The 18,900-nt window shown below is 40.7% G+C and overlaps 1 protein-coding gene across 5 annotated transcripts in view; it reads left to right on the top strand.

Annotated features, from left to right (window-relative positions):
* PHF3 (PHD finger protein 3) overlaps positions 1-18,900 on the top strand; it is a 78,313-nt gene that overhangs the window by 36,618 nt on the left and 22,795 nt on the right. For all 5 annotated transcript variants that reach the window (XM_025212765.1, XM_006031112.2, XM_014523400.2 and 2 more), the window contains 5 exons: positions 6,625-6,952; positions 8,530-8,716; positions 10,352-10,505; positions 10,611-10,767; positions 12,096-12,212. In XM_025212765.1, coding sequence (XP_025068550.1) covers positions 6,625-6,952; positions 8,530-8,716; positions 10,352-10,505; positions 10,611-10,767; positions 12,096-12,212 — 943 coding nt within the window. The remainder of the gene's footprint in view (positions 1-6,624; positions 6,953-8,529; positions 8,717-10,351; positions 10,506-10,610; positions 10,768-12,095; positions 12,213-18,900) is intronic.

Genomic DNA, 18,900 nt, shown 5'->3' with positions numbered 1-18,900 from the left:
AATACCTTAATGTGCAATAAAATATTATACTGCATATTAGCATATCACAGCAAAAACTGCTAATGTACTAATGTGCAGTAGAATTAGTCTACTGCGCATTAAACATCTCACAAAAAAGTTTGCCTTTGCTACTGCGCATTAGTGCAGGCTAATGTGCCGTTATATAGTACCTCCTATTAGAGGTACTAAAGTTAATGCTCAGTAGCAAAAGTGCATTAATGGATGTGTAGATGTGCCCACTTAGTAGGAAATAGTATAAGGGGGACACTGCCAAGGTGGTATTGCTAGAACTGCAAAATAGAGGCAGTATGAACTTGAAAAAAATACTTTTCTCTGAAATATATAATACATATTTTGCTGTTAAATTTTACACTTCAAGCGTTGATCCTACAAATTAGAATACAGGGATGCAGACCACTGAAGTCAGTGGAACTTGCCTTCAGGGTTCTTTTTGCAGGATTGTGACTACAGTTAATAGGTTCGTTTTTTCAGTTTTATTACTTTGTGCATTTAACATTTGTGTTTTACTACACTATTTTGTTGCTGGATACACACACTTGGTTGCCTTTGCCATTTTCTGTGCAGTACCTGTTTTGCTGGAAAGCCTATTGTAATATAAAAAAGGCATATTTTTAAGAGAGAATAAAAAAGTCTTCTTTCAAGGCTAATTTCTTGAAACAGTGTAGAAAATTAGTTTTCAGTGTTCCTTTGCTTTGGTAGAGGTCACAGCTAAAAGGAATTGGCAATACCTTTAATTTTTTTGAAAAGATTATGTTGTCAGCAAATCAAAAACTGAAGTCAGCTGCAAGACTTTCCATAAACAAATTACCTGTCATTAAAGGTGCTTTGTGATAGGAAAATATATGTAGTAATTTATTTAATGTGGTGTTTGATGTCATCAGACTTCATATCAGGTCCTTGTTTAACTCCTCCTTATTAGTAGAACACACAGATTCCTCTAGAACTTCTGTGAATGAATCTCTCTACAACATTGGTTCCCATCCTTGGGGCGCAACCCAAATCAGGGTCACGGGGGGTGGTCCTCAGTAGGGTCACGAAGGGCCCACACGCACACGTACACTTGTGCACGGCTTGGTGGTGGTGGATGGGCGGGGAGGGGCTGCCGCTCACAAAGGGGGCAATGGTGGCACTGCCACCACTGCACTCTGCTCCCAGCAACCTCTGCAGCGCTGGGTCAGGAGGTCCTGTTGGTGGCTAATTTAGGGTTGCAGGAAAAAAAGTTTGGGAGCCAGTGCTGTACAGGAGCAAGATGGTGAATGAAATTGGGGTTTGTCACCTTTGATCATTCTCCAGATACTTTTAACCTAAGGATAATTTAGTCATTTTTTAATCTTGCATCTCTTGCTGTACTGTTAAATTTGTTTTACAAGCATCACAGCTAAGCTAGTGTAGACCTAAGTTGGTTGTTCATAAAACAAATTCATGGAGGGTAAATAAACCTTTTTGCTATTTTTGGAATAATGCAGAATTATGTTTAATAAATTATGTTTGCTTTGTAATTAATTTTAGGCCACCTTTTAATATTTGTCTAGCTAAATAAAATTAGATGATAAGTCTTTACTGGGCCTCAGTTCTGCTAACATATTGCTTTAGTTTTATGTTCATGAGCAGCGGCTTTTCCCATGTATGAGTTTTTGCAGGTTTTGGGCCTCTGTATGCAACTGAAAAAAGTTAGGAATTAAATATTGCAAGATGATCGTAGTTATCTGCCCAGCTATCTCACTTTACTGTATAGAGCAAATACAATAAGGAGGTACTTCAAAGTTGTGAGAGTGTACTAACTGAATTCCTCAATCCTATCAAATTGTGATTGTTATGGTTGTTATGGATGTTTGATCTGATGAATTTATAGAACTCAGCTTGTCTTGTGCTTTATTAATATGCATAGCCTTTAAAATAATACAGTATTTTTAAGGGAAAAATGTTGATTTGCTGATGCATTATTTTCAGACTCATTTCCTAGTAATTGACAGCCAACCAGCAATCTGCTTCAGTTTGCATACATTCTGTTTGTTATGATTAAAAATAGAAAAGATGCAACATGGACATTCATTTTGAAGATGAATCATCTATACATAAGACTGTTCTTTCCATAAATGAATGTGTATGCCAAGAGATTTTTTTTTTTTTAAATGCTAATCATAAAGTAATTTTGAAGGTTTTTGTTGCTTTAAATTGTTGCATCATCCTGGTGTGGGGAAGTAATCAGGAAAGATGACTTTTCTTTGCACTCAAAATTCCGTTTGACCTGTAGGAAAAGTCTTTCAGAGAAATGCATAATTACTATATAACATCAACTGTTAACTGTTGTATGATGATTCTTGTAGATAACTGCATTTTTATGTTAAAATACTGAGCAGTTTAACCACCTATGTTGTGTTGGTATAATTAATATTTTGAAACATGGTTTTCTTTCTCTTTCAGCTTTACATCTTCCAATCCAGCCTTACAACATGGGTAAAATCAAGTTCTTCAAACTGTGAAACAATCTACAGTAAACATTTTGGTGTTAATAGTCCAGGATATCAGAACCTCTTCAATCACAGGACTGTTACAGCTGTGCAAGAAGACATCCTTAATCTTACAAGCCATGCCACAATCTTCCTTGATCCCCTCCTTTTTAATTCTGAGCGTTACCTTTCTTCACTGTTATCAAACTGTATCTCCTCTAACATATACCTGTTTGAAGATTAACATCTGAAGCGTGGATAAAGATTATAAAAAAGTCCTACTGAAAATCAAATCATTTCTGTTTCTAATTCCCAAATAGGGTCCTTTGCTCTTTCTTCTCCTTCCACCCATCTCATCATTTAAGAAATAATTTTGTAGTTACCAGAGTTGAATTTTTTATTTTTTTTAATTAAAAATGGGTGGGGGGAGGACTAGCAGCAACAATCCAAAAAACGTTAAATGACCAACAAATATTATGCCAGATAATAGAGATCTATAATTTACCATTAATACAGCATCACTGGTAAAAATCATGAAAATTTTAGGTAGGCAAAGCGCAAATATTTTTACTACCATTTTTTTTTCTTTGAATTAAGTATAAGATGTGCCATCTTGGCTCAGAGCAGTGGCCATCTAGCTGTGTATCCTGTCTCTGGCAGTGGCAGAAGTGAATGCTTTAGAGGAGCGCATGTGAACAGGATATATCTAGAGTGGTTTAGTCCCTGCTCTTTATCCTCCCTGGCATCCACCATCATTGGTTAGAGATTAAAGATTAGACAAGACAGTTGTAACTACACATCTGATATCTGTCTACATTACCATTTCCATTTATTGCTACTATTGATGAAAAACTTCACTGGGGTCACGGTACTTCCTGTTGTAGGCTCAACTTAGTAGTCTTGTTTTATTGCAAACGTAAATGAAGTAAAAGCTGGGCCTATTAACAAAAGTTACCGTTGTGGAATTCATAGTTCATCCAAGGCCATTTAGAGTGAAATCATGTTTGCTACAGGTGTGGGGCATCTATTTTAAGATATATTCATCCTTAGCTAAGTATTCTGTATGCTCTGCATGTGGATAAAATTCATTATAGCCATATTTAAAATTTAAGAAACTAGAGCTAGAAGCATGATTTTCCTGCAAAAATCACATACCTGGAATATTGGATCATAGACAGTCTATTTATCTTGGAAAAACTACTTAACTGCTTTGCTGTGCTTCCTGGTTGTAAACTATCCTGGTTAGAATCACTTGAAACCTCAAATGTTCCATATAGATTTCAGGTTGTTCAAGTCGTTTTTCTGGTATCATTCTGTAGAAAAGTCTCTGATTAGCAGCTTCCTCAGTATTCATGGGTCTGACAACAGGTATCGTCAATCTTCCACCCAGCTTTACTGCCAGTGTTTCAGGATTTGAGGATAAATTGGCATTTAGAGCCTGGCTCTGCAGAGCAGTGAGATTTAGCTCCAGAGTTGAGATGCTTAGCACCATGCACATTTGAGCACTTCCCATTTCTCATAGGAAGGGAGCGATGTTGATCATGCAGGAAGTCAGTACTATCCAAATATGAAGAGTTTCTCTGTCTACTCTTGATCAGCTTAATCTGTACCCTTTTAAAAAGTCGTTCAAATGCCTGGTTGGTTTTTATCCTCCTTTTTTCTTTCTCCCCCTACCAGGAAACTTAGCAGCCATTTAGTTGGCTCCCATTAATGAATATCATGATGCATCAAAAATGGGTGTAAAAATAGCCTTTGTTTTAAGTATGCAGAAGATTAAAAATGTGGCTGTTTGCTTTGCATTTCAGCTGTAATAGAAATTTTATGTTTCTGTTTGTATGTTAATAAAAGGGGTTTTACTATCCAGTTTAATTCAGTTCTGCTGTCCCAAAACATGATCACTATTACTGTGCCAGGAGAGCAGTTGTAAATAGAACTACCACCTGTAGATCATTACAATTATGAAACAGGTATTTGTACTTTATACTTCTAGCAGGTGCTTGCCCCATTATCTTGAGTTCATGATACTTATTTTCAGGGTATTACATACCATTCAATCTCTCTTTTGTCTTGATGCATTCATGAAGATTTTGGTGGAATTGAAAAGTTAATACTCCCATACCTGACTAGCCTTCTCTTCATCTGTCTATTTTGCTGGACTAGATCTGTGAAAAGAACCATTTAAGAAAAGTTGAAAAGAGTTTGTAGCTTTATCAGTGAAACTGCACGTACAAATTTCATTTGTCAGTATGAATAAAAGACAAAAAAGTGTTTGTTAACTCATGAACAAATCCATTAAAACTGAACAGATTTCTGATGCAATTGATTGGATTGCTTGAGATAGGAAAGTAATCATATGTCAAAGTTTCTCTGAGAGAAATGGGCCAGTCAGAAGTGACTTTTCTCTGAAGTTACTGGATATGATTCTACACCAGTTTCACATGGGCTTTGATGGAGTTTAGTTTTATGTTGGTACAATTTTATGTAGAAAGTAAACATATCTATTGAGTGGCTTCTCCTGGGTCTCAGGCTTCCAGTGCTAGGCAAAGCATACTGTATGTATTTTGTCCTTTTGAGGTTCCTGTAGTTTTTTGCATTAACGGCTCAGAGCCCTCTGGAATGTTTATCTTCAGTTTTCCTAGCGAGTGAGGAAAATATACATTGTCCAAATAATAAGCATGCTATGATAGAAATATTTGGGCAAATAGGTAAGTTGCAGTATAGTTTTGGCAACACAATTGTAAGAGGAAGGCAGGTAGGCAAGTCAAGAATCTGGTCCTTTAGGATCTCACAAAAGGGATCTACAGGATTCTAGTCCTGCATCTATCTTATTAGATCAAATTGGGGTTTGCAAATGAATATATTTAAATTGTTTCTGTGGTACTTGACAAAAATGTTTGAGCTTGTGATCAAAATTGCATTGTTCTACTTTTAAATTGTTTTTTTTTCTTCTGTATAGTTAATTTAATAAGTATGAATCCACTAATCAAGGTCCTCAGCATTAGCCAGTCTAGCTGTTCTGAGGATTTTTTTTGCAAGCACTCTTTCATTCGACAAAATTTAGTCTCGTATTTGTTTGCCAGAGTTTTTAAAAATGAGAAAATTCTAAGAAGGGGAAGAAGATAGCATAAGCAAGGTAATGTACAAATTCTGAAATTCCATCTCAGTTGAATGCAGGTTTTCAAGTAGTCATTCTGTCTTTTGTCTTAAGGCAATAGATTATGAAAAAGAACGTACCACTGAAAAATTCTGTGTCCAGAAGAATGTATGTATGTTACTAATTCTCCGTAGCCTAAGGAAAAACTGCTTCTGATATTCTTCAAAAATGGTTCAGTAAAGAATTGAACCTAATGAGTAGAGAATAGAAGAAATTAACAGTTCACAACAGTAAAATAATATGCAAAATCACTATTTTGTTAAGGCCCATAGTCCTTCCCAACATTCCAGAATGGATATTGTTAGATTTAACTCAAATTACTTTCAGTACAGAATGCTGAAAGCAGCTCTATGAAAGGAACAATGTAGATGGTATAAGCAGTTTAAGGATTGAAAAGTGTTCTCTAATCTTAACTGATTTTTTTTCGACGACAAAGTATAACCTTTAGTAATATGGAGGGAGTAAATACCACGTAGGCTAAATCATCCAGACACCGCAATGTAAAGCAACATTCCTGCCCTTTTACAGTTACAACAGAAAAGAGCAGTTTGTTAACTTTTCAGTGAAGTAATAGCCATGTGCTCTAGCTACTTTGAGATGAAATTCTTTTACATTTATAATGGCTTCAGATATGTATCATGAAACAACATATCTTTCAAATTTTGCATTCACCAGTCTTGAGAGCTTTCTTTTACTTTTCTGCGTTTTTCTCTAACCTGCATTAAATTGCAGTGTAGTTGGTATAGAAGTATAGAAATTCACACTGAGGTTCTGATATCCTCTTGGGGTTTTGTGGGCTGAATTGATTTGCACATTGATGATTCTTACCATGTCGTAAGGCTGGAGTAATGGATGTAAAGCTTCAAAGAAAATCATTTGCCAGGTAAGAACAAACAATGTATTTAAGAATTTAAAATAAGTTGGCCATGTTATGTTGAATTTGATGTAAGTTCTGTTGAAGATTATACATTGATTTTACTTTTTTTATTTTGTTTTCAGGTTCATGGTAGGCTGTGGTAGGTGTGATGATTGGTTTCATGGTGATTGTGTTGGGTTGAGTCTTTCCCAAGCGCAACAAATGGGAGATGAAGATAAAGAATATGTGTGTATTAAATGTTGTGCTGAAGAAGACAAAAAACATGATTCTTTTGATCAAAATATGATGGACAGTCAAATGAAATTTGAAACTGCAAGAGAAGATAGAATGATAGAATCTGAGAAGCCTGGGATGTCAAAGCAAACCTTTCCTTGTAATCCAACTTCAGCAAATGAAAAATCTAAGCAGATGGATGACACAGTGAAGCACAAAGTCAAAATTTTTAGACGGGTATGGGTTACTTAAGAATTGTTAAGCCTCTTTTAATTAATTTTTCATTATTTGAAATGTTATTATGTATACTAATGTTTACATTTCAAATACAAAATATTTTGAGGTAAGTATTATAAAAATGCCGTCTCTTACCGTATAACATACATGCATGCACATGCTTAAAAAAACCGCACAAACTATCTACAGACCCAGAAAACCTTAAATGAAAACGTAACAAGCGTCTTTATAAATGTGGTTGTATAAGTTTTACCACATCTTTTAGATTTATCCAGAATAATCATTATTTACCTTATCAGCTTTTAGATGAAGAACCAGCTACCTTATTACAAGAGGAAAAAGTTGCAGCCTAGTACTGTTTTTTGCAGCTGTTTTATTTTTGTGTTCTTCATATGCTCAAGTTTTCATCTTTTTTTTTTATCCACAAACTATGTAAACAGTCTGACTTCATTCAATGAGTAGAAGAATTTAAAAGATTCTTTAAGTTGTTTGGACCTTTATTGGTTAACACTCTGACCCTTTTGAGCAGGGTAGGGAGAGCATAGGGATATACTTGAAATCAGTGGGAGTCTCTTGATTTTGACAGGACTAAATACCAGGGCTGTGTAAAGCTTCGGTCGCTGATTAGATTCAGTGGAGATTCGGCAATCGAATCTGAATTGAATCAGGAGATCCCTTAATCTCTCTGAATCAAATTGGAACCCTTCGAATCGATTTGGAGAGCTTTGATGATTTGGATGTAGACACAGCTTTAAATGTTTTTTTCCACATACCTCAAGGTGTACTAGGCAGCTCATGTATGCTGAGACAACAGGGCAGATGGAGCATCCCACAGGAACGTGGGTCCCCAGTGCGCTCAGCGGCAGACCAGGAAGTGGGCCAGATTTTGGTCCACTTCTGGGTCTGCCGTGTAGTGCACAGGAGTCCCTCCCCCCCTGCTCGGTAACTGGTGTCTCCTGGGTCTGGGGGGCAACTAGGGTCCTCCTGCAGCCAATTGCTGAGCCAGACCGGGGAGGGGGTGTTCCACCCCGTGCTTGGCAGCGGACCTGGAAGTGGACCAGAAGTACTTCTGGTCCACTTCCAGGTCCGCTGCCAAGCACTCAGGAAGCTCCCCCATGCTTCCCTGGGACACTACATCTGCCCCAATATCTCAGCATTCGCAAACCATGCCTGGTACCGCGAAGTATGTAGAAAAAACATTTAAAGCTGCGTCTATCGCCGAATCACTGATTCTCCGAATTGGCATAGAATCTTCGGATTCGGCCAAATCGAATCAGGACAGTGATCTGAATCAATCGAATCACTGTCCCCTGAATTGGGCCAAATCCAAATCGAATTCGGCCCGTTTTGCACACTCCTACTAAATATCCACATTTTAAAATTAATTGTTGAATAGTGTTTGATAGTGAATTATGACATCTTTTCAGTTACTTTGTAATGGCGTGTTTTATGTCATCTGAATTCTAGACCTGCATTATTTGATATTTTTGTTTTTAAAATAAGTTTTGGGAAAGTTTGCAGCAGTTGTGTGGTTCATTGTCACATTTGTTAACCAGGTTAATATGTTTTTGTTTCAGGAATCTGGAGATGGGAAGAGTACACCAGAATACAGAGATTCTGATGTTAAAAAAGGGCAACAAACTACTGTTCGTAAAGTAGCGCAGACTGTTATGCTTCCTCGTCGATCCTCTGAAGAAAAAAATGAAAAAATAAACAAAGATTCTCCTAGTGCTTCTTCCTCAAGTGAAAAGTCCACAAAGACAGGTAATAAGACTTTGAGAAATGCTTCAAAGAGCAGTTAGGAATTGTGTGCATTTATAGTGAGCCAGGAAAGTTGTTTTTAAGCATTTCTCAAGTGGTCCGTGGTTCACAGAGAACTGGTTGTTCACTTGGTGCTGCATCATTTGTTTTATTATCCTTTTAATGTTGCTTAGCAGGCAGTGATGTGTGAGAAATTTTCCTAATATTTTCACACAAACAATTATTGTAGATACAGATACTGTATAAAGGTTTTGTGGTTATGAATAGAACAGGTAGTTTTCAAAAGAATGGGAAAAGTAGACACAAAAGCAGTCTCTTTATTATGTTATCGCCCATATGAGTCAAAGGTTTGAGACTGCTCTGTACAGTTCTACAATATAACATAAGCTATTCATATGTGTTTAGTGATAGCTGTAGGAAATCTTTTGCCCTGTAACTTTTGCCCTTCTCTAATTCTGTGCACCTAAAATCTTAACTGACCCTACTTACAAATGTTTTTTCTACTTTGAGTGATCATCCATGTACACGCCTATGACTAACAGTGTCTCGTGCCCTGAGTCTTTGCCAAGAAGGCATCTTAAGCTTCACAAACAAACATTTTTCTGGATTCTAACTGGCTGTCCACCAGACCTGGGCCTCAAAGCAGGGTTTTTGACAGTATGATCAAGAGCTGTGAGCTGTAGTTGTCACTTTTTTTTGGTACTGTATAGCCTGTTTTTGCCCAGACTTCTTGGTACTGGACATGAAGACAGTCCATTTCCCTGCTTTCAGCCAAAGTCCTCTTCCTCCTCCCTTTTTTCAGGGATCCTCTTCACAAGAACTTGTTTTGAGAAGTGGTCAAGTTTCTGCTGGCTGTGAGAACTATAGAGAAAGTTCCTTAGAACTTCCTTCTCCACAGCTTCGACAGCAACAATTTTCCAAAGCAGAAAGTGGGGTTAGAATCCCATTGTGGACTTTAGAAAATAACATATGCATTTTCAAGCTCAAATTCAAGATGGGGACCCAGCAGTCATTTAATTATCACTCTGCTGGGGAACTGGCTCCTGTCTGTCAGGATGCAGATTACTTATGTAGGATTAAACATAGAAATAAGGTTTGCTTACAGTGCTACCTATGTTTTACTATACAGAGGAACCACTCTCTTTTGGTCCCAAGGATATTCACCAGTGTCTTACTGGTGGTGCTGTTCACCTGAGAAAGATAGGAGTCATAGCTTACTTCTATCTGGAACGAATACCCAAAAGTCAGGAGGGGGCCTTACTGCTTTTTTACTGCTTGATGGTCATAATGTTTTCATACCTTCACAGAATTAGTGCTTATTTTAAATATATCAAGTTATTATTTTAAAGATCTAAAAAACTTGCTGTTCATCATGCAGTTAGTGTTCAGAGAGATAAGATCTAAATTTTGTTTAAAAAAAAGAAAAATCCTCTTTTCCTCAATTTTTATTTATTTTTGTTAATAAAATTGTTAAGAATTAAGTCTTAAAAAATAAAATTGATTTTTCTTGTTCCAGATCACCCTTTTTGTTTGTTTGCTTGTTTGTTTGTATTAAAATTGCGTACCTTAAAAAATTCAAATTCAGGCTATTGTAAAAACATCTTTTAAACTTGTATTCTTCCATATGTTTTGTTTTAGGTGTTCATGAGAAACAAGAAGTCAAGAAAAAGAAAACTGAGAAAGGGGGGCTGTCTAGTAATACAAATGTACCATCTGTGCCAGCTTCCAAACCTTCTGCTGATCAGATACGACAAAGTGTCAGACAGTCTCTGAAAGAAATTCTGATGAAAAGGTATACATGTGTTACTAAATGAACCACATAGTTTTGTTGTTACATGTATGTGTGTGCTTGTGTGTGTGTAAATATTTACTTAAACATATTCAATACATTTTTCAGACTTTCAGACTCTAGTTTGAAGATTACTGAGGAAAGAGCAGCAAAAGTTGCCATAAGGATTGAAAAGGAACTGTTTTCCTTTTTTCGGGATACTGACTCTAAGTATAAGAACAAATACAGAAGTTTGATGTTCAACCTAAAAGATCCTAAAAATAACGTATGTGCTCTTCATCTGTAGTTTTTTATATGTAAAAGACTTTACTGTAGCTAGTTAGTAATTGGTCATAGAAATGGAGGGGTATATATTTGTGTGTGTGTATTTTCTATATAATAATTCTTATTTTTTCTTATGCAGCTTGGCCTCTACTTTCTTTTCTTTTTTCTTATTCTTTCAAAACTATTTTATTCTTTCCTTTACCACCTAACCTGATTTTCATACCTGTTTTCCTTTTATAGCTATCACATTTGTCTCCAGTGCCATTTCTCTCTGTTCCTTGTCCTCATTACCTTCTTTGTGTTGTCCAGCCTCCTGCGGTCTGCTTCTCTTCTTTCACTGTTTTTCTTTACTACCAGTCATTGCTTTTTCCCTTCAGTTCAACCTTTCACCTTTCTTAGATTTGGTTTTCTCGAAGAGCTTGCCCTGTCATTTCACCCTTACTTCATTAATTTCTGAATGATCAGTCCTCTGATAGGCCACTGTAAGAGTGATATAACTTCTTTTTGTGGTGGCACTCCATCAGGCTTGCATTCGTGCAGCCCACCACTTTACCAGCATATTCATGGTCCTCAAGTTTAGCTTTTTAATTTACTCATACCTAAAACTTCATCCTTCCCTCTGAACAGAATTTCTCGTTTTCAAGCCTCCCCTGTAGTGGTACCTACTTTTGGGGGGAAATAAATCACTGAAAGTTCTGTGCTAGTGATTTGGGTAGTTATGATTATAATATGAGGTTACTGTCTGGTTGGTTGTACAGTAAACCTAATTGTTTCCTCTGAAGTAGAAATAAGCTGGTGTCTCCTGCCCATTTCAGGCTACTGTCTTAGAAGCTGACATGTCTAACTATTTTTTTTATTTTTAGTTAAATTGATATGAAAGCAGAATATACTTTTCTATCCAGCCACCTTCCACTGAGGACTGTAGAGATTTTGCTATATTCTTACTTTTTTAGAGATTTTAAATATACCAGAATCTGTGCTGAATTGACCATTAGCTCATTTTCTCCTTAAATGTTAAATGTGAATTATTTTCAGTTACATTATTTAGAATGACTTAATTCAGTTTTTCTCCTGTTCTTTTTGAGTTTTCTCTAGTTATGGTTTTTGAGGTATGGAATTGCTGTAAAATAATTTGTATACCCAGTTTGTGTGTTTATATTTATGTGCACACATTTAAAAATAGTTTTTAATATCTGCACAATACAGGTTTTATGTGGAGAATGTATTCTCAAAGAGTGTTTCATAATTCTAGTTGCCTTAGTTCACTAATTATTGGATTGTTATTAGGAACTAATTTTGTTTTTAAGCAGTAGTTGACCTTTTTCACAGATATTATTTAAGAGAGTACTGAAAGGAGAGGTTACCCCTGATCACCTCATAAGAATGAGCCCAGAAGAACTGGCTTCTAAAGAACTAGCTGCTTGGAGACAAAGAGAAAACAGACACGTAAGACTTTTCATCTCTGATTATTTAGTGAGAAGCATAATGATCTTTGAAATTTCATTTTGTTTTAAATGTATTTATACATTTTGGGAAAGTCGGAATGTTCATGTGACAAAAATTGAACAAGTAAGTCTTGATTGGCTTTGGAAATCCTTCTGCCAGGACCTGACAGGGACCAAAGAGGGATCTGTAATGACTAGTACATTCAAAAGTATATTTGATAAGAGGAGGAGCAGCTGGATTCTGGGATCAGGACAAGATATTTTTTGGCAAGAACTAATTAAAATAGGTGAAACTTTTATTTTTATTATTTATTTATTTTAGTCTTCTAGCAAGCTGCTCCTGGTGTTCCCACAAGGCTTAGTCCTACCTTGTGAGAAATACAGATGTGTTTGGAAAAAAAGATGAATTGGTGACTAGTATTTACTGAGTTGTGTTAATGAACTAAGAGGCCAGTTCCCTTCTACATTTGCCTTTAGCCCCTCCCCTTCTGCTATGTCCCAGCACTGATGTCTCCCTCCCCTTTTTTACTTTCAAAAAGCATGACACTGAAGTCTCCAGAACTCTTCCATGTTTTTTAAAAACTAATGTGAGATCCTGGTGTCTGGGATGTTTGGTTGATACCTGACAGTTATCAGAGCAGTGTATAGTTAAAAAGTGTAAAGTAGGAGCTGAAAATGTGCTTTGTAGTCTAAGAAAATTATCTGAGATAAAAACAATTTTTCAAGAAAAATACAGGAGACTTCCTGGAATATTTAATTAAACATTTATTAATCTTAAAATAGAGACCCTACTTAACCTTTCTGCATCTTACATGTTGTATTCAGAATTTGAACGAGCAAGTGAGACAGCCATATTTTGTATGGAAGATATCTTTTTGTTTTTGTAATTTCTGAACTATGAGTTTGAGACTGTTCTCAAACTTTGTCCAATGTATACCAACCTGAACATTTACTTAGATAAAAATTCTGCCAAGTACTTTTTGACAGTTTGTAGTTGTTGTGAAAAGGTAGCTTAGAGAAATGAACAGTTAGATTTCAATGCAATGTAATGCTCACTGAAAATATAAATCATCATCAAGTTTCAGCATTAAATATTATCTTTCAAATGCTTTTCCATTCTCATTGTGTGTTTGCCAAGATCAAACGGGTTACAATGACCAAAGGAGTTGTGTTCCTCATATGATAGTACTGGAGCTGCATCTGATGGGTGTCAGAAGTGCCTGTATTGCCTACCAATGTCTTACGTTTCTACGAAATACTTTATTTACAAATCTTTTGTCTCCTAGTAAAAAGTGTGACAAACTCCAAATGTGTCTCCAGGAGACTGATTTCTGATCCTGGAATTCTGAATTCCATTGGCTGCTGAGCCTTTCTTGTTTGTAGCCTCCAGTCCTGGAGAAGGCCTTGGTAGAGCACAGAACTAGGGCTGATTCATGTGGTGGAGGTTTCCATCTTGAGTTCAGTGAAAAGGCACACTTCCTCATCTCTTTGACCTTCTGAGGTTCACAGCCTAGTGTATGCCATGAAAGCTCAGCAGTGTCTTGATACCAAGGCCCTGGGACTGGCGTCCATGGAGATTGCTCTACTAGTGCACAGAACAGGAACCAAGAACCTGAGACACTTCTCGGCTTCTTTTCCATTCCTCCAGTACAACTTTGGTTCCAGCACTTCCATGCATATGTGGGGAGCCATAACCTCCTTTGGTCATTCTCACCTGTTTGAGAGATTCGGTGTTCACCCAAGATCTGACACTTTTCAGTGTACCTTGTGAGTTGACAGTGTACATATAACTGCCTCCAGTACTTTCCTTGCCTCCTCGGAGGTTGTATTCATATTTGTTTGACTTGTACCCATTGATTCCATTCAGAGCTGTGTCCCTGGCTCCTAGTCCATTGATAACGCCTGTGGCGATGGATGGCAATACTCTTCCTTTAATCCTAAAAGGTGGTACCTTCTTGCTTGGGCCTTACCAGAGTTTTCCTCAAATGAGGCACTGTGCTGAGGCCTTTTTCAGTAGTCCCAGGGATCTTTTGTGTCACTCCTGATTTGTTTTTTCTGGCCTTGGGCCTCTCAGCCACCACCTAACTTTAGGAACAAATCTTATTGCCTAACCTCTTACTTTTTCTGCCTCCTACTTCACCCTCTTTCCCAAGTCAACCCACTTTTTTCCCTTCGGCTGACTGCCGGCATCTGTTCCAGGATAAGAGATCTAGTCGAGATTAACAGCTTTTCCTTTTCCTTTCCAGATGAGACTGTTCATCCCCTGCCACCTTGGGGCATTTTCAAAAGAGAAAGCAGGTTTTGACTGAGGTCTCCTTTTCTAAGTACCCTTTGGTGACCTGACTTCTCATAGATTTCATAGACGTTAGGGCTGGAAGGGATCTCGAAGATCATCAAGTCCAGCCCCCTGCCCCAGGGGCAGGAAGTCAGATAGGGTCAAAGGATCCCAGCAAGATAAGCATCCAAGCATTTCTTGAATGAGTCCACAGTAGGTGCTTGCACCACTTCTGGAGGAAGTCTATTCCAGGTCTTGGGGGCTTGAACAGTAAAGACATTTTTTGTTATGTTCAGTCTAAAACAGTCTTGAAGGAATTTATGATCATTGGTCCTTGTTTTTCCTTGGGGTGCTCTGGTGAACAGGCATTCTCCCAGATCCTGATGTACACCTCTTATGTACTTATAAGCAGCAACCAGGTTCCCCCTGAGCCTGTGCTTTTTCCAGGCTGAAGAGTCCCACGGCTCTCAGCCTCTCTTCATAAGGCCTATTCTCTTGCCCTCTGATCACGCATGTGGCTCTCCTCTTGACTCTCTGAAGCTTCTCGACATTCTTCTTGAATTGTGGAGCCCAAAATTGGATGCAGTACTCCAGCTGCGGCCTCACCAAGGCTGAGTACAGCGGGAGGATGACATCCTGAGATTTACTTGCGAAGCATCTATGGATGCAAGCCAGAATTCTGTTTGCTTTACCAGCTGCAACATCGCATTGGTGGCTCATGTTCAACTTGTGGTCAATCATGACCCCCAAGTCTTTTTCAGCTGTGGTGCTAGCCAGTGTAGCACTGCCGAGCCTATAAGTATGCTGCGGGTTTTTTTTTCCCGAGGTGGAGTACCTTACATTTATCGGGGTTGAACATCATCAGGTTTGTATCCGCCCACTTACTAAGTTTATCCAAGTCAGCCTGGATCACTAGCCTGTCCTCAGGTGTGGACGCTGAGGCCCAAAGTTTAGTGTCATCGGTGAACTTAGCCAGCGTGCTTCTGACACCAATGTTCATATCGTTGATAAAGATATTAAAGAGAACTGGTCCAAGGACGGAGCTTCGGGGGACACCAGTGGTCATAAAACGCCATAATGATTCGCTACCATCGACCACTACGCTCTGGGTCTGGCCTCGGAGCCAATTTCCCAGCCATTGGACTGTGGTGTAGCCGAGGCCACAGTTGGCCATTTTTTCCGTGAGGAGATTGTGAGACACCAGATCAAAGGCTCTTTTAAAGTCCAGATATATGACATCAATCTCTTCTCCCTTGTCCAGGTGATATGTCACCTGGTCATAGAAGGAGATGAGATTGGTCAGGCAAGACCTACCCGCGACAAACCCGTGCTGGCTATCCCTCAGGATGTTGCCCTCAGCCAGTTTATCCAGAAGGGTCTCCTTGATAATTTTCTCCAGAATCTTCCCAGGGATTGAGGTCAAGCTGATTGGTCTGTAATTCCCGCGATCTACTTTCTACCTTTCTTGAAGATGGGTACCACATTGGCCTTCTTCCAGTCTTCAGGTACTTAACTTGAGCGCCACGAGTTTTCAAATATTTTTGCCAATAGTTGGGTTATGACCCCTGCCAGCTCCTTGAGTACTCTAGGATGTAATCTGTCAGGACCAGCTGACTTAAAGGTGTTCAGCCTCTCAAGGTGATCCTTTACTAGATCAACACTGATGCAGGGTATAAATACGCCCTCACCCTAGCCGTCTCACGTCTTGCTAGGCAGGGTGGTCCCATTAGGCTGATGAAAGATCGACACAAAGTGCCCATTTAGCAGGTTGGCTTTTTGCTGGGTGTCAGTTATCAGCTGTCCCGTTTAGTTCAGTAGGGGTCCAATGTTACCCTTGCCTTTTTTTCTGACTCCCTACATATCTGAAAAAGGACTTTTTGTTATCCTTGATACGTGAAGCCAGATGGAGCTTGGTTGCAGCCTTGGCTTTCCTGATCCACTCCTTGCAGGTACGGACCAGTGCTGAATACTCCTCCTTGGTGGTGATTCCAGCCTTCCATCCTTTATAAGTCTCTCTTTTTAGGTGTAGGAGGTCCTCAAGTTCCCTGCTGAGCCAAAGGGGTTGCTGTGCCCTTTTGCTACCCTTCCTCCAAGATGGGATGGTCATCCCTTGTGCTGTCAGGATCGCTCCCTTGAGAAGCAACCACTACTCTTGGACTCCTCTTCCTGTCAAATCGTGGTCCCTTAGGGCTTCGACAACGAGCCTCCTGAGCTTGTCAAAGTTAGCTTTCCTGAAGTCGAAGACTTCTGTATTGCTGACTGACTTGTCAGCTTTGCGATCAGCTCATGGTCACTATCACCCAGATCTCCATTGATTCTTAAGTCACTGACTAGGTCATCCCCTTTGGCCAGTACCAGGTCAATGCTGTGCTTTACCTCTCATAGACTTTACCTATCATAGACTTCTTGAGTCAAGTAGGGCTCGTCCACACATGTGAGGAAGCTTTGTGACTGATTGGATTTGGCCGAGTGCTCTTCCCATGAGATGTCTGGGTAGTTGAAGTCTCCCAGGACAACCATGCACCGAGAGCGTGCAGCCTCAGCCCTGGCAAATTTCCCTGGTGAATTTCTGGTCCAGCTCCGGTCCTGTCCCATTGTGGGCCCTTGCCTTCCCCACAGATCGTTCCGGGGGTATGGTAGGGGTGGGTTCCCTTAAGTGCCTTAGCCTGCTGAATTTACAAAGATTGCCCAGTGGGCTTGCAGTGGTGGTAATCCCCCCAAGCCCCAGCAGGCTTAGTTTAAAGCCTGGTCAAGCAGGTCAGCCAGTCTGGTTGAGAAGAGCCTCCTCCCCAGCAAAGTGAGGTGGAGGTTGTCTCTTCCCAGCAGATCACCGCCTCTCTCACCAAAGAGCGGACTGTGATCATGGAAGCTGAAGCCTTCATGATGACACCAGCGCCACAGTCTTTGGTTGACTACCTCGACCCGTCCTCAGCCCATGACCCACAACCAGGAGGAGTGAGGAAAAGACCACCTGTACCCCCAAGACCTGCTCCCAGAGCCCTGTAGTCTCTCATGACTCGGCTGGGATTGCTTTGAGCTGTGTCATTCATGCCCACATGGATAAGGAGTGTAGGGTAGTGGTCGGAGGGCCGGATAATCTTTGGGATCCTCTCTGCTATGTCCCGGATGCAAGCCCCCAGGAAGTAGCAGACCTCCTGGGCTAGGGGGTCAGGGTGGCAGATTGCCCACTCAGTCCCACTCAGGAGGGAGTCTTCCACGACGACCACTTTGTGTTTCGTCTTAGGGAGAGTAGGGGTGGGTGATCCTCCCTTGCCTGCAGGAGCTGGCATCTCTACAGGCTCTACTGGGGCTGCAAGAGGTTTGTACCTTTTGCAAAGCCCCAGAGGGGAGGGAACCTTGGTGTGGCGGGCCTTGGGGCCCTTGACCACCTTGGTCCAGCCCCCTGGCTGGGCAGTATGGAAGATCCCCAAGTCCTCCCTTGCCCTGGAAGGTGACCTTGGTCTACCCTCTGCCTCCAGGGGGTGAAGGGCCTGGCAGTAGGAGTCAGTCTCCCGCTCGCCATCCCTGATGGCACGCAGTCTCTGGACTGGAGCCTGGAGCTCCTCTGTCTGGTGCCCCAGAGACCCCAAAGTGGAGCAAACCTTGCAAGAGGAGGTGGCCATGCTCCCGGTCCCAGAAGCCTGGAAACGTGCCAGGCAACACCCCGCAGCCAAGAGCCAGGGACTCCATCTGTGTGGAGACTGGAACCATGGGCTCCATCTGGGTGGAAGCCTCTGAGGTGCCAGAGGGGGAGGCTGCAGACCCCAAGGGGACCCTTTGGGTGCAGTGTGTGCCCATCCGCATCGTGCCGCTGGTAGGCCATCTACTGATGGGACTAGCTTCCCTAGGGTGCACTGGCAGGGCCTTGGGCCCTCCTGCTCACCCTTCTGTGTGAACTCCCGTGCTAACTTGCATGCTGGGCAGACAAGCGCACCTGTTTGTGTGGCCTGTTCACGAGGTTTCGGTCACGTGGCTCCCTGGGAGCTGGGCCAAGTAGGAGCCGGGAGAGCAGGGGCAGGCGTCTCCCTCCTCGGCTCCAACGCAGCTGCCCTGCAGCTGTCTGGGTTGGGGTCCCTCCCTCCCTGCCGTGGGCCCCACCTACCTCTGCCTGCACTGTGGGTCTGGGTCGGGGTCCCACTGTGGGGTCCTGGGGGTTCCTGGGCTCAACAGGAGCACAGTGGGCTTCTGCCCATGCATCTCTCACTGAAGCTGGGGACAAATTGTGGTTTTGCTGTCGGTGGGCCCTCACCATACATAGTGTGGGCGAGCTGCACTCCCTTCTCTTCAGTCTTTGTCATCCCCGTTCTGACAATTTTCTCCCTTTTTTTGAGCAGCATTTTAGATTAGCGAATGTTACGTCTTATTGTGACTGATTATATCATCCGCTCCAGCTCACTATCCATACCAAATCCTC

The sequence above is a fragment of the Alligator sinensis genome, unplaced genomic scaffold (genome assembly GCF_000455745.1).
Source record: "Alligator sinensis unplaced genomic scaffold, ASM45574v1 scaffold635_1, whole genome shotgun sequence".
NCBI lineage: Eukaryota > Metazoa > Chordata > Crocodylia > Alligatoridae > Alligator > Alligator sinensis.
Note: the sequence above shows the minus strand (reverse complement) of the source record. Positions and strands in the feature narration are given on the sequence as shown.